This window comes from Mustela nivalis (genome assembly GCF_964662115.1).
Source record: "Mustela nivalis genome assembly, chromosome: 2".
Taxonomy (NCBI): domain Eukaryota; kingdom Metazoa; phylum Chordata; class Mammalia; order Carnivora; family Mustelidae; genus Mustela; species Mustela nivalis.
Window position 1 is genome coordinate 328,740 of NC_139021.1, and position 14,548 is coordinate 343,287.

Genomic DNA, 14,548 nt, shown 5'->3' on the forward strand with positions numbered 1-14,548 from the left:
ACATCCACCACAGGCAGAGCCTGAGCCGTGAGCCTGGAAAGACACCCAGCAGCCAGGAGATGGTGCTCACCTGTGGGCAGGGTCGACAGTCCCTGCCGGTGGGGAGGAGCACAAGGCCTGCAACCTGCTTCGGGGACTCACCGACCCAGGCCCCGAGGGGAGAGCTGGGGAAGCTGAAGCCTGTGGGCTTGAGCCTTAGACAACCTGCTGATGAAGGCATCTGCCTGGGGGAGGCCAGCAGAGGGAAGAGGGACAGCCGTCAGGGTGCAGACAGTCCTCCCCAGTGAGACCCCCCCCTGCTCCACAGAGTCCCTGGGGACATTGATGAGGTGAACGCTCTGAAGCTGCAAGTGGACCAGTGGAAGGTGCCCACCGGCCTGGAGGACCCCCACGTCCCTGGTGAGCCCCCATCCCCCGGGGAGCAGGAGCAGCCCGGTGCAGGCAGCTGGAGCACTTGGGCTCCCCCTCGTTCCCCCAGTGATACCATGGTTCCTGGTCTGTTTCCAGCACAGACAACCCCTGCCCATCCTACAGTGTCCTTGGGGCCTTGCCTGCCACTCTTCCTTACTCCCTGCATCACCCCCGGCCCCCCGGGGTCCATCCAGGTCCTCAGGAGCACCAGCTCTCCAGGGTCTGGTGCTTCCAGTCTGGCCCGACACCACCACTGCTTCACCACTGCTCGTGCCACACGCTGTCCCCGCCCTGTGTCGCTCTAACCCTCCGGCCACTCCCTGGCTCCCGAGCAGCCCAGGGGAGCCCCACCCAGCAGTCTGTGCTGAGCGCGCCCCCCTCCGCCGCCGCTGTGTCCGCAGCTTCGCTCCTGAAGCTGTGGTACCGGGAGCTGGAGGAGCCCCTGATCCCGCACGAGTTCTACGAGCAGTGCATCGCGCACTACGAGAACCCCGAGGCCGCCGTGGCCGTGGTGCACGCGCTGCCGCGCATCAACCGCCTGGTGCTGTGCTACCTCATCCGCTTCCTTCAGGTACACACACCCCGGGGCGCGCGCGCCCACCTGGGACACTCCCCCGGGGCGCGCACGGGCACGCGCACACCCCACCCGGGGCACGCCTCGCGCCGCGGCCCGACCCACCCTCCTGCCGCCTCCGCGCAGGTGTTCGTGCAGCCCGCCAACGTGGCCATCACCAAGATGGACGTCAGCAACCTGGCCATGGTGATGGCGCCCAACTGCCTGCGCTGCCGGTCGGACGACCCGCGCGTCATCTTCGAGAACACGCGCAAGGAGATGTCGTTCCTCCGCGTGCTCATCCAGCACCTGGACACCAGCTTCATGGAGGGCGTGCTATAGCGCGGGGGAGGGGCCCAAGGACCGAGGGTGGGGACAGAGCCGACGCTCGGGGGGCGCCCGGGCAGGGGAGCACGCGGGGAGGGGGGAGGGAACGCCCTAGGCGCGGAGGCAGCATGCCAAGCTCCGCCCATGCCCGCCCCAGCCCTGGAAACCCCCCCCACCCTCTCCCCCCACCCCAGGCCCTGGGCCTGTGAACGCGGCCTGGCCAGAGGGCCCGTGGGAGGGGCGCCCCTCGGCCCCCTCCCGCCCCCGCCTAGTGGCCAGTTCCTTGGGCACCGCCCCGCCCACCGCCGGCCGGTCAGCCCCCAGAAAGTGCCTTCTGTTTCCTGGAGCCAAGCGACACTGCCCCTCCCGGCCGGCCTGAGAGCACACGCCCCCCTCCCCGCCCGCCCCCCCTCACCCCCGTGAGCTGCCTCGCAGGAGGCCGGGGCTCCTGCGCTAGGCGGGCTGCCCGTCTGGCCTCTGCCCGGCACTTCCCCTCGGTCCCCTTCCTGGCCCGTAGCCTCCGACCCCACCCCCCACCCCGCACCCTGGCACCTGTGGCCTCCATCGTCGAGATTGCACAGGAATTGGGGGGCCCAGGGCACTGGACTGTCCACCAGAGCAGGGCCCTGCAGGCTCTCTCTGGGTGGGGAGGGGCCCCCAAACCAAAGTCCCCTGGGGTGGGGGTCAGGGTTGTTGGGCAGGCATTCTTGGGGCAGGGTGGGGGAGGGGCAAGAGTATTTTTTCTTCGTGTAACTATAAATTCAGATTCTATCCACACCAATCCGCCTGTGTATAAAGATATAGAGGAAAAGATAGAACTAAATTTGCTAATGACATAGTTTTAACCCAAATGCTATTTATCTCTGAGCCGTCCTAGCCTGTCCTCTGTGCAGAGCAAGTTGGTATCACTCCTTCATTTTCTTCGCCACTTTCTTGGCTTCGACCAAAAACCAAGCCCTGCCCCATCCCCTTCTGGGATCTGCAGTGGAACAGAGGGAAGGAGCCCCAAGCTGGGGAACCAGGGAGCCCCCAGGATTGCCCTTCCTCAAAGCCAGAGCTGGGGGTAGGAGGTACCTAGACTCTCAGTTTGTACATTTTCCATTTTGGAATTTTGAGTTCCAATTGTAAAACTTAATTTCTCCCCAGTTTATATATATATATATATATATATTTTTTAGAGTTGAGTTTTTATTTATTATTAAAAACAAAAAAGCCCAGCCCTGCTGCTGCCCAGGTGTCCCCTGAGGTAGTGTCCTCAGTTGGGTGGTCTCCGGGCCTGGGGTGGACGGCCCTGCCACAGACTAGCTCTGACGCATGGACTCAAGAGGTGACGACACTTTGTGTGAATAAAATACATATGGACACTTGCGAGCCGTGGTCACTGCCTGTCGCCTCGTGCTCGTCCAGTCTCTGCAGGGGGCTGGGCTGGGGGCTGGGCAGCCCATTCCAGCAGCCAGTCTGTTGCTAGTATGGTCACCTACGTGGACAGGCCAGGGGAAGATGGGGGAACGGAGAGGGTGCGTAGGGGTGTGAGCCACGAGCAAGGCTGTTTCCTGGGAATGGGGGAGAGGGGCTGAGCCAGGGAGGAGGCACCAGCTGGGTGTCAGGTCCCCTGCGCCGTCTGCGGCCACCTGGGCTATGTGTCGACCCTTAAGTCCCTGCCCGTTTGCGCGGAGAGTGGGCTGTGCCGCGTGTGCCCCCAACCTGCCCTGGTTCCGGGCAGAGCGAACGCGCAGCCGCCGGCCAGCCGAGCTGGCCTTCCGAGGGCCACCTCGTCCCCGTGCCGGCTGCCGCCTCCGAGGGCGGAGGGACAGAGCCTGCGTTCCCGCCAGCGCCCCGCTGCCCGGCGGTCCCGTCCGGTGACGTTTGCGCGGCGGGACTGCAGAGCGGGCGCCCCCGTCGTGCGGGAGTCCGCCGCGCCCGGGGAAAGCGAGCCCCGCGCGGTCTCCGGAACCCGAAGTGTGAGGCCGCAGTCGCCGGGGGACGCGTGTTCTCGCAGCGCCAGCCCCGCGTGACCGGCCCGCCGCTTCCGGCGCGGGAGGAAGATGTGGCGGGCATGCGGGGCGCTCCGGGGCGGCGCCCGGGCCTTGGCGCGCTTCCCGGGGACCCGGGCCTGCGGCGGGGGCGGGGACGTCTCCTACACGCAGGGCCAGGCCCCGGAGCCCCGGACGCGAGAGTATTTTTATTACGTGGATCATCAGGGCCAGGTGGGCCTGGAGCCGGGCCTGCGGGGGCGCACCTGTCGGAGAGGGGGGGCCGGAGGGCGGGCCTGCGAGGGGCGGGGTCCCCGAGGTTAGTAAACGGGTCGGCGAGCTGGGGATGGGGGCGCCCGGCCTCCGCCGCCGCCAGCCTGCCACGCGGAGCTGCAGCTGCGTCTCGCGCGCGCCGCACCCCCGGGTCCTGCCCCTCCTTCGGGTCCCCTGCCCCGGGGCCGCCCCGCCTGGCTTGCAAGCCCTGGCTGGGACATCCACGGTGTCGGGAGGAAGCAAGTCGGGGAGCCTCCGCGGAGGAGGTGGCACACCTGATTAGAAACTTGAGGAAGGGAGAGGCTCGGGCAAAGCACGGCAGCTCAGGCACCCGCACGGCCCGGCGTGCGGGGTAGACGCGGGGATGTTGGTGGGGGCCCCGGGTTTACTTTCCACTCGCCTCTCTGCACTCGGTGTGCAGACGAGCAAGGGAGGCGGACCGTAGCCCGGGCTCAGGCCTGCCCAAGGCCTCCCCGCCCGGGGGCGGCTCTGTCTGGCTCCCGGGGGGGACTCATGGGCCATGGCCTGCCCCTCTGTCCGCAGCTTTTCCTGGATGACTCCAAAATGAAGAACTTCATCACCTGCTTCAAAGGTACTGCGGCACCCTCTTCCCCACCTTCCGTGTCCCTTTGGCAAGGCCCTGGTGCGCTCTGCTCCCCGGCCTCCCCACTGGCCCACTGGCCCGCCCGAAGCAGAGGGCTGCGCATCCCGCGCCCAAGAGCCCTGCTGTCTAGACCGAGGCCAAGGTGGCGTACCGACAACCGGTGCCAGCCGTTGGCGTTGCCCAGGGCGAGCCGCTGGCCTGGGGGAGCAGAGCCCCGCGTAGAGCGGCATGGTAAGCAGCCGTGCCCCTTCACCTCCAGACGCACAGTTCCTGGTCACCTTCTTCTCCCGCCTGAGACCCAACCGCAGCGGTCGCTACGAGACCTCCTTCCCCTTCCTCTCGCCCTGCGGCAGGGAGCGCAATTTCCTGCGCTGCGAAGACCGGCCCGTGGTCTTCACGCACCTGCTGGCCTCGGGCCCCGAGCCCCCGCGTCTCTCCTACTGCGGCGGCGGGGAGGCCCTGACCGTGCCCTTCGAGCCGGCGCGTCTGCTGCCCCTGGCCGCCAATGGGCGCCTCTACCACCCGGCGCCGGAGCGTGCGGGCGGCGTGGGCCTGGTGCGCTCAGCCCTGGCCTTCGAGCTTAGCGCCTGCTTCGAGTATCCGCCCGGCGCGTCCGCGCTGCCCTCACACGTGCGCTGGCAAGGCCGCCGCCTCGCCCTCACCATGGACCTGGCCCCGCTGCTGCTCGCCACCCCGCCGCCCTGAGCCGCCCGCGGGAGCGCGGGCGGTCGCAGAAGCCCCTGGCCCCCGCCCCCTCCCGCGGCCCCGCCCCCTCCCGCGGCCCCGCCCCCTCGCGGGTCCCGGCCGCGCATCGCTGCGCACGCGCACCCGAAGAGCGCGCCGGCCGAATGCGCGTGCGCGGCAGAGGTGCACCGCGGCCCCGGTCCGCTCGGCGCTGTCCGAGGTGCTGCTGCGCCTTCCGGAGCCTCGACCGCGAGGAAGGGCGGGGTCGCGGGCCCGTCTGCTCCCTCCCCACACCTCGGGCCCGGGGCGTCCTTACATTTGGTTTGGCCCTCGCTCGCGGGGGAAAGCCGGGCCGGAGGCGCGGGGGCTCCAGTGCGCGTGCGCGAGCGGCGCCCGCCCCCTCCCCCGCCCGGCGCTGCTCGGTGGGCCGGGGCGCCGCGGGCTCGGCGGGGGAGCCGCGCCGCGGGAGCGTCAGGTGAGGGGGCGCCCGACCCGAGGTCAGCGGGCTTGGGGGCGGGATCGGGGGCCGTCCCGGCTCTGTGCCCCGCGCGCACTCAGAAGGGGAGGAGACCTGGCGGGGACCACGCCCTGCCCTGAACCGGCCCAGGACTGACCCACGCTGGAGGGGGTGCAGGTGACACCGTGGGGGAGTCGAGGCACGCGGCTCGCGCTTCGCGCTGGTCCCCGGGGGTTCGCAGGGATTCCTCGCCCCTCCAGTCCCCGCACGGACGGCGCCCTGGAGACGGTGACAGCCAACGCAGAATCCTGTGTGTGACGCCCCGCCCCCGGCCCAACAGGATTAGAGGGCTGTCCGCTGGGTGGGAGGATTTCTGGGCTGGCCTTCTCTGCCCTTCCCGCCTGGGCCCTCATCCCTGCTCACGCCGGCCCTTTTATTCCAGTCAGCGTCTAGGGGGTGTCCCTGTGAACCGCAGTGCCTTGGATCCTAAGGAGGAAGCCAAGAAGCTCCTCCACTTGAGAGGACTTGCGGGGGGAGGCTGGGTGCGCAAGTCTTGGCCAGCCCTTTGGCTCAGGGAAATGGCTCCCGGGAGTCCAAAGTATGCTTTCAGGTCCTTGGGGTTCACACACATCCCGAGACACCTGGGAACTGCCTCTGCCTGGGCCAAAGCTATATTCCATTAAAACTTTTGCTGTGCCTATCTCATTTCTAGTGACTTTAAATAATCATGTGTGTTACAATTTAGAGAAGATTTGGACAGACACCAAGGCCACTTAGTGCCTTCCCACATGACTCCCTCTTGCTAGCAGGGAGACCTGGTAAGCAGGCAGGGGTTCAGAGTGGGACGCTGGAGGAAAGGGCTGGAGGCTGGATGACAGAACCCCATCGGGGTTGCCATCTCTGGCCCAGACTAGCTGGCTTCTTAGCCCCAGTCCCCACCTTTAAAACTCAACTTCCTGTGCCCAGAACTGGACCCAGGCCTTGCCATCTTTGTAGGATCACAGGTGCACGAGCATAAAGCCCAACACACTATGTTCCTTCACAGTTCAGGAGGTCACTGCTCCCACTGCCCACTGGGGAAAGTATCCTAGAAACCCAGCTGGTGGCCCAAGGGCCCTCTTTTACGCCCCAGCTGTTCCAGAGCCCAAACGCAGAAGCACCTTGCTGGAAGCCAGCAGGGAGAACATAGGCCATGGCTTCTAAACTGACTTTCCTATTGTGTGCCACATTCCCCCAATTCTCCAGCATGTTCCCTGAGAAATACCCCTAATTCTCTGCTAACTCTTCCACCACCATCACCCCCAGGAGGGCAGGGGCAGCTGTGCCTCCATTTTCCTACAGCTGGTGGCTTCCAGGATCAGTTCTGCCCATGTTACCCGTCAAGGTATGTCAGGTGCTCCCAGGGTCAGGTAACACAGCATGAGTTCCAAGGATAAAAGGACTAGACTTAACGGCTGGGTCAGGGTCAGGTGAAGACAAGGACACTGGCAGGGTGCGGCCTCGGGCCTATTATGGGGCGCATTTGTTATGGACTCTGCTTTTGGAGGTGTCAGAGAGGAGTCCATGTGGACGAGGGGAAGGCGGCCTTCCCAGAGCCCATTCTTGCCCTTTTAGCCTGTGCTTGGGCAAGGGGCTTCACCACCTACATGTTCCCAGGCTCACACCTTGCATGGGCCTCTTGCACCTTGGATTCCAGGAGTGGCCGGTTGCTAGAATGAAGAGGGAAGCCCGATCCGGACGTGCACACGCATGAGCAGGAAGCCCCTTACAGAGCCGGACAGAGATAGATGGGAAGACAAGGGAGTGAGGCAGGGTTGGATCTCCCCACATGGCCTGTGTAGTAAGACCAAGAACAGTGCAAATTCCACATCGAACCTGAAATTCCGCATTGAAGCCAGATCTTCATGACTGTTTTTGTAAAGGAAAGAAGTCAACTTTTTTTTTTAACCAATTGCTTGAACTGATTTATAACTTTTCAGAAACTACACACAGGGTGTGGGGCTTCATCCATGTCCTTCTCTGGCCCTCAAGTGTTAGGGGCAGGCCTGCCGCCCTGTGTTTCAGGAGGCCCATCACATCCGGGGTGGACTATAAGGAAGCCCTTCAGGAGGCTGCAGCTTCGTGGCCCGCGGCCGGTCCCGCGGGAGATGGCCACGGGGGCGCCCATACTGCTGCTGCTATGGCTGCTGTGGTTCCCTGACCTCCCGCCCGGCGCTGCCGGCTGCCCGGCCGCCTGCCGCTGCTACAGCGCCACGGTGGAGTGCGGCGCCCTGCGGCTGCGCGTCATCCCGCCCGGAATTCCACCCGGGACGCAGGTGGGCACCGCGCGGGGCCACTGGGCCGCGGGGCAGAGGTGCCCGCGACACGAAGGGAGGGTGTGTGAGCGTACCCGAGGGTACTGGAGCGCTCTCGGGAAGAGGGAGACTCCCTCCGCGGGGTCAAGACTCCTCCTTCCTCCCTCCCTCCGGCCCGCAGACGCTGTTCCTGCAGGACAACAGCATCGCGCGCCTGGAACCGGGCGTACTGGCACCTCTCGCAGCCCTGCGCCGACTCTACCTGCACAATAACAGCCTGCGCGCCCTGGAGCCCGGCGCCTTCCGCGCGCAGCCACGCCTGCTCGAGCTCGCGCTCACCGGCAACCGGCTGCGCGGCCTGCGCGTCGGCGCTTTCGCCGGCCTGGGCCAGCTGCGCGCGCTCTACCTGGCGGGCAACCAGCTGGTGCAGCTGCTGGATTTCACCTTCCTGCACCTCCCGGTGAGGGGGTTACGTGGGCAGGGGCAAGGGTCCTCCCATACCTTCACTGCCCTGTGCGGCGGGAGTAGTGACAGGGGGAGAAGGCAACCCAGTCTAGCGTGCCCAGAAGGGAACCTGCCTCCCAGGGCCCCTTTCCCTGATGCTCTGTGTCTTCTCTTCAGCGACTGCAGGAGCTGCACCTGCAGGAAAACAGCATCGAGCTGCTGGAGGACCAGGCCCTGGCGGGGCTCTCCTCACTGGCACTGCTGGACCTCAGCAGGAATCAGCTGGGCACCATCAGCCGTGAGGCCCTACAGCCCCTGGCCAGCCTGCAAGTCCTTCGCCTCACAGGTACCTCCTGGGGGGAAGGGGCCTCGCGCGAAGGTTTTCTCCCGGTCACAGAGGCGGCCCAGGTGTGGAGCAGGCTCTGGCTTCGGTGGCTCTGAACTGCAGCCCACCCGCGAGCACTCTGGAGGGCCACACCACGGCCTGCACCCGCGCAAGGAGGCTGATGGGAACGCGGGTGCCGGAAGGGGCACAGCTCAGGGAACTTCCCTCCGGAAGACAGTTAAAGTACAAGTCGCTGGAAGGAGCTGAGGGGCTCGCACGTGCACACTCGGGCTCTCAGGGCAGGAACCGGAGGACGAAAGTAGGGCTGCCCTTGCCAGACACAGGGCCTGAGACACGGCTGACAGGACGTGCGAGGTGTTAGTGCTGTGGGACGTCTATGTGGACGCCACGGTTCCCCCAAAATGATGGGGCTCGTTGCAAGGAGAGACTTCAGAAAAGTAGAGGCTTTCTTAGACGAGAGAACAGGAACCTGCATCACAGAACTGAGGAGGGGGCAGGGAAGAGCTTGCCCACAGGCCAAGGAGCTTGGGGTCAGAGAAGAGGGGGCAGGGGCCCCCTGCGGAGGCGGGACGGGGGCTCCTGTCCTGGCCAGCCACCCCCGAGCTCCCTGCCCACCGCTGCTCTGCCCACAGAGAACCCATGGCGCTGCGACTGCGCCCTGCACTGGCTGGGAGCCTGGATCAAGGAGGGGGGCCAGCGGCTGCTCAGCTCCAGGGACAAGAAGATCACGTGCGCGGAGCCCCCGCGCCTGGCCCTCCAGAGTCTCCTGGACATAGCCGGCAGCAGCCTCATCTGCATCCCGCCCTCCGTGCACGTGGAGCCGCTGGAGGCGACGGCCAGCCTGGGGGAGGACCTGCGCGTGGCCTGCCAGGCTTCCGGCTACCCGCAGCCCCTGGTGACCTGGAGGAAGGTGGCCCAGCCCCGCGAAGGGCAGCCGCGGGCTCAGGTGCGGCCGGAAGGCGGGGCGCCGCGCGCAGGCGGGCCCGGCGCCCCCGACACGGGCAGCGGCATGCTCTTCCTCAGCAACATCACCCTGGCGCACGCCGGCAAGTACGAGTGCGAGGCCTCCAACGCCGGCGGCGCCGCCCGCGTGCCCTTCCGGCTGCTGGTCAACCTGTCGCAGCAGCAGCCGCGGCCGCGCGCGCCCCCGCCGCCCCCGCCCGCCGGCCCGGCCGGCCACGAGCCCCTGCAGGAGGCGGGCAGCATGGCCTTCCGCGCGCTGGGCCTGGCCACGCAGACGGCCGTCGCCGCGGCCATCGCGCTGCTGGCGCTCACGGCGCTGCTGCTGGCCGCCCTGATCTGCCGCCGGCGGCGCAGGCGGAAAAAGGCGCCGGGGCCGCCGGGCGAGGGCGCGCTGTTCGTCAACGACTACTCGGACGGGCCCTGCAGCTTCGCGCAGCTCGAGGAGCTCCGCGGCGAGCGAGGCCACGAGATGTTCGTCATCGACCGCTCCAAGCCGCTCTTCGCCGAGGGCCCGACGGAGGCGGCGGACGGCGCGGCCACGGGGCCGGGGCCGGGGCTGCCGCTGCAGCCGCCCGCCGCCTACGAGATTCACTGCTGAGCCGGGCCGAGGGGGCGGGCGCGAGCTGATGACGTGGGCCGCGCGGGTTGGCCGGCTCCCGGGCTCGCCGCGCGCAGGCGCAGTCAGTAAAGGCTGGAAGCTGCGCAGTGTGCGGCGCGCTGTGTATGGGGACGAGGCGTGGGGTGGGGGGATCCCCGGGGCGGGGCGGGGCGGGGCGGACACCTGCCGACCCCAGCTCTGCCACACGGGAGGCCTAAGATGCCGACGGACGGCAGCCAGAGGGGGGTCCCCGCACCCCTACCGAGGCGCTCCAGAAAAGAGCCCTCCCCTCTAGCTCCGTGGGGTCCCCGCCCGCCCGCCGCAGGTCCTGGGGTCTCCCGCAGGTGGGGGGCCGACGGGCTGCGGAAAGGCCCGCGCCGGCTGGGAGAAGGCTGGGGTGCCCAGGGAAGGGGAGGCGCGGGCAGCGGACGGGAAGACAGCGGCCAGGTTGGGGATGACGCAGAGCCCGCGACAAGTCACTCTGACCAATCGGGACAGAAAAAAACACCACAAATTCGACTTCCAAACACACTGCACGTTGTACCTTAACGACACCTTCTGGCTCCAAAGCCCTGCCAGGAGGTCTCCTGGGTGCCAGGGCAGGGAGACCCAGCGCTCCTTGAAGCAGGTCCGTGTTCCAGCTTCAGCCCCAAGGCAGTCCACCCTTGGGAAGGGCCTAGAGAGAACACTCTCTGAGAGGACCACAACACCAAGGGTAGCCAAGTGCACCCAAACCAAATCTGGCCGTGCAGGCCTGGAATCCAGCCCCGAAGCCGAAAGTCAGTCAGTCAGGGGCACGGGCCCAAGGCAAACCACAAGGTGCTGCCCAAAGCAAAAGAAGGCTCACAGTGCCCAGGAGCAAGGAAACCTGAGACCAGTGCCCTGTGTCAGGCCTCCAGCAGGGTGCCAGGGAAGGGTCTGTCTATCTAAGGCAAGGAGGGGTCTTCAGCAGCCCTGAACCCCAGCACGGCCTGGAGGTCATAGGCTGAAGTAGTCTGCTGCCAGGCGCCCATAAATGTCTGTGGTCCAAAGCACGTGCGCACGGCCTGAGGCTAGTAGCAGCTGGTGCAACTCAGCCTCCACACGAGCAAACTTCTCCTCGTTGATGGAAGCCTCCAGCAGAACAGAAGCCGGCGGCGGCCAGGGCAGGCCTTCGTAGCAGTCCACAGGGAAGGGGTGCACCACCGTGCGTAACTCAGCCTGTACCACTGAATCCCGGAGGAGCTCCTTGAGGCCCGCCATGGACAGAGGGTTGCCGTAGAGGCCGAGGTAGCGGAGGCTGGCGCAGCGCGTCAGCACAGGGAGCGTGGACAGCAGCTGCGTGTCCGCAAGCTGGCACTCGGTCAGCTCCAGGTGCAGCAGCGTGGCCGCGGCTGCCTGCAGTAAGCCCTGGAAAGGCTCTAGTTGGCTGCCAGACAGGTCATTGCCACTAAGGTCCAGCTTCTTGAGATGCACAGCATGTGGGCTCCGTGCCAGAAAGCGCAGATCCTCAGGTAGCAGAGCACAGAAGGCCAGCTCCAGGCTCTCCAGGGGGCTCTGCAGGGTGCTATGGGGGACACAGGAGGTCACCGACAGGCAGAACCAGGAGTAGGTCTCGGGGAGAGGAGGAAGGGTAGGGTGGTAGTGGGGCCTGCTCACCTGAGCAGCTGGTCCAGCCGTCCAGAGAGGAGAGAGGAGCCCATGCTGAGCTCCCGCAGACAAGTGAAGCGGCCCATCTGGGCCAGGAAGTAACGGAAGTTGTCCTCACCGTCCACAGAGGGCTGCCTGGAGTCCCCGTGCACATAGTGCAGCCGCAGGCTGGCCAGGTGCTGGAAGCGGGCCACATGGGGGATGATAACAGACAGGCCACGGAGACCCAAGTTGTTAAAGCGCAGGTCCACACGGCGCAAGCAGCCCGCGTCCAGCAGCTGCAGCAAAGCCACAGTGTTGCGCATGGGCAGGTCTTCGGCCCGCAGGTCCCGGCAGCAGAGCCGCAGGGGACTGCCTACACTGCTTCGGAGCGCCTCCCGCAGGAATGCATAGGAGGCCCTGTTCACCCGCAGGTCCACACGAACCTCCACAGGAAGGGGGGCCTGCCCAGGCTCCACAGTCCCGCCCTGCTGCTGCGCGATGCACGTGCGGGCCACCGCTGCTGTGCAATCCCACATGCTCATGGTACCAGGGTCCTGCTCCACACCGTCGTCCAGGAGGCCCGTCATGTCCAGCACCCGCAGAGCATGCTTCCTGGGAGCACGGGTAGGCTGAAGCAGGAGACAAGGGAGCAGAGCCCACACCCACTCCCAGCCATCTTGGGACAGGAGCAATAGGACCGTTACTGCACTGAACTCTTGCAGTAACCTGGAGCCTCACAGGGGACCTCTCTGCACCACCACCGCAACGCCGCCCCAGCCCAGGACCTGAGGGCCCCTCAGGGGAGCTCATACCTGCAGAGAGGCCGTGTGCCAGCCTCCGTCTCTGGGGTGTGGAGCCGGGCCGTCAGCCCCAGGATCACAGCCTGCATGCTCTCTGTGCTGGGGCGTTCCTGCAGCAAGGCCCGGCTGCAGTGGGCACATTCCTGCAACAGCTGCTGGAAGCTGAGCAGCGGAAAGGGCCATGTGTGCACCAGCTCGCGAAGCACAACAGTCTTCTTGTCCATGAAGGCCACCTTGAACAGCAGGGGGAAGAGCTCTCGAGGCAGCAGGGGCAGGGCCTGGCAGGCAGCTGGCTGGCACTGGAGCACCTGCCGCGTGCTCAGGAACACAAGCGTGTGCATCGTGCTGGGCCAGGCAGGAAGCCACCTGCAGGGAAGGGCCCTTCAGCGGGGAGCACAGACCCCAGGCCACCACCCAGCCACGGCCTCCTCCGTCACTGGTATTGAGCAAGCCCAGCATGGCCCTTGGCACAGCGCCAGCTCTCAGTGGAGGGCCATGGCACTGAGGAGCAAGTGCGAGGTGCCTAGCAATGGGCGCAGTGGAAACGGGAACAAGGCCCCCCCCAGCTCCCTCCCTCTAGAAGCATGGGGACTCTACGGAAAAGCAGTCTCCACACAGTACATAAACAGCACGGCATCAGCGAGGACCCGCTTGCCTCGGTGCAGTTTTCAGGACTACTGCTCTGCACAACCTCCCTCTGCCCGACGTGTACTTGAGCCTCCCAAATCACAAAACTGCTTATCAGAAACACTCGCTTCCTCAAAAGAAGAATAGAGCTTAGGCCCTTCCCCCACCACAGGAGCAGTGGAGGAGGCAGGACACTGCGAGGGGGCGGGAAGCCGCATCACAATTCACCTCCCCACTCTCCTCCAGCTCTGGCGGGTTGTCCTTGGACAGGAGGGAGAAGCACTGGTGCAGTCTGGTAAGCACCAGCAAAGGTAAAAAAAAAAAAAAAAAAAAAAAAAACGGCTGGCACCCAGAGAACGTCGAGTCCAGACAGGCCTGACCCTCAGGTCCTAACTACTACCGTCCAGCAGCACCGCCCAGCTCGGAGACCCCACAGACCCACCGACAGCAAACCTCACTGTTACTGCACCAAGGTCCTCGCCACCTGTCTTAACATCGCCCTCCCCTCCGAGATCCACAGTGAGACCCAGTCTCAGACCCACGGGACTCAGTAGGCCCCAGACCAAGAGCTGCTCAGAGGGCTAGAGACAGCGTGGAATGCGCACCCAGGCTACCGAGAGGCGCACAGGAGACGCCTGGGGCCGCCGGGCACCTGGACCCCGGCTCTCCTCCTGACTTCGGCGGCAGCAACACTCAGCGGACTTACTGCGCGCCCAGCACCTCATCCTCAAAACCGCTGCCCGGTCCTACCCCTGGGAACAGATTAGAAAACTAAGCTCTACGCCTGGCCAGCCCAAGGTCACAGCCTGGGCGATGAGCCCGGGGCAGGGGAGCAGTCTGGCTCCAGAGGCCCCGCGCTTCCCAACCTCAGGCACAACGCGAGTCCTCAGGGCACTGGTTCTGGAGGCGCCCGGAACGCCAACCCCCGGCCTTGCGCTGCCTGGAGACCAACGTCGCGAGGACGACTCATACCTCGCGGTGACGGGACCGAGCGACCGGCACCTGCCACGAGAGGAAGCGAGAGCAGCCGGTGTGGTCACCGCGGGAGGAGCCTCCGTGCAGGGGCCGCCGCCCCCTGCCGCCCGGCCCGCGCGTCCCGGCGTCTCCCCGAAGACGCCCCCGCCCGGGTCCTCCCGGCCTCGAGCCGCGGGAGACCCTCGAGGCGACGCCCTCCGCCTCCCCGACGCGATCGGCCTCTCGAAGCCGGTGCGTCGCCCCCCGGGGCCCGAGGTCGCTGTGCCCGACGCAGGGCTCCAGGTCCTTCCCCACTCCGCGGACGAACCGACCGGCTCCCGCCTCCCGGGCGGCGCCGCCCCAAGCTCCCGCGCCCGCTTCCTGCGGCCAGGCAGGGCCGGGGTGCGCACGCCGCCCCGCTCCCTCCCCGGCCGGCGCCCCGCGCTCACCGGCCCCACAGACGCCGCCGCCGCCGCCGCCACCGCCACCCGCCCCGCCTCGCCGTCCGCGGCGCCCCGCCCAGCGCCTCCGCGCGCCGCGATGACGTAGCTGCCACCCATTGGCCGCCCACCAGGGCCCCCCTGATTGGCTGTCCCGACGGCGGCTGCCCGGCCGCCCCGCCTCCGACC

At 66.6% G+C, this 14,548-nt stretch overlaps 5 protein-coding genes across 23 annotated transcripts in view; 3 read left to right on the top strand and 2 right to left on the bottom strand.

The window, feature by feature from the left end:
- ARHGAP39 (Rho GTPase activating protein 39) overlaps positions 1-2,660 on the top strand; it is a 97,262-nt gene extending 94,602 nt beyond the window's left edge. For all 6 annotated transcript variants that reach the window (XM_082720330.1, XM_082720332.1, XM_082720328.1 and 3 more), the window contains 3 exons: positions 308-399; positions 813-982; positions 1,112-2,660. In XM_082720330.1, coding sequence (XP_082576456.1) covers positions 308-399; positions 813-982; positions 1,112-1,306 — 457 coding nt within the window. In that variant the 3' untranslated portion in view covers positions 1,307-2,660. The remainder of the gene's footprint in view (positions 1-307; positions 400-812; positions 983-1,111) is intronic.
- Positions 1-14,548, bottom strand: part of GPT (glutamic--pyruvic transaminase) — a gene marked incomplete at its 3' end in the record, with an annotated part of 159,925 nt that overhangs the window by 141,614 nt on the left and 3,763 nt on the right. The gene's annotated exons all lie outside the window — the stretch shown is intronic.
- Positions 3,295-4,973, top strand: LOC309859579 (UPF0598 protein C8orf82). The gene is made up of 3 exons (XM_082720384.1): positions 3,295-3,498; positions 4,081-4,129; positions 4,401-4,973. Exons 1-3 carry the CDS (start codon positions 3,337-3,339, stop codon positions 4,844-4,846), a joined length of 657 nt encoding a protein of 218 aa, XP_082576510.1. The 5' UTR covers positions 3,295-3,336; the 3' UTR covers positions 4,847-4,973.
- On the top strand, positions 5,177-10,037 carry LRRC24 (leucine rich repeat containing 24). Its single transcript, XM_082720377.1, has 5 exons — positions 5,177-5,300; positions 7,347-7,597; positions 7,758-8,036; positions 8,198-8,366; positions 8,999-10,037. The coding sequence occupies exons 2-5, from the start codon at positions 7,430-7,432 to the stop codon at positions 9,925-9,927; spliced, it is 1,545 nt and encodes a 514-aa protein (XP_082576503.1). The 5' UTR covers positions 5,177-5,300; positions 7,347-7,429; the 3' UTR covers positions 9,928-10,037.
- On the bottom strand, positions 10,442-14,494 carry LRRC14 (leucine rich repeat containing 14). 14 transcript variants are annotated; one of them, XM_082720355.1, is made up of 6 exons: positions 14,369-14,494; positions 13,938-13,967; positions 13,194-13,257; positions 12,351-12,571; positions 11,566-12,167; positions 10,442-11,473 (listed from the first exon to the last, which is right to left on the bottom strand). In XM_082720355.1, the coding sequence occupies exons 1-6, from the start codon at positions 14,477-14,479 to the stop codon at positions 10,906-10,908; spliced, it is 1,596 nt and encodes a 531-aa protein (XP_082576481.1). In that variant the 5' UTR covers positions 14,480-14,494; the 3' UTR covers positions 10,442-10,905. The 14 variants fall into 14 exon arrangements, with proteins under 14 accessions (XP_082576481.1, XP_082576482.1, XP_082576472.1 ...); XM_082720356.1 differs by lacking the exon at positions 13,194-13,257 and having other exon boundaries at positions 11,566-12,150; XM_082720346.1 differs by lacking the exon at positions 13,194-13,257 and having other exon boundaries at positions 12,351-12,704.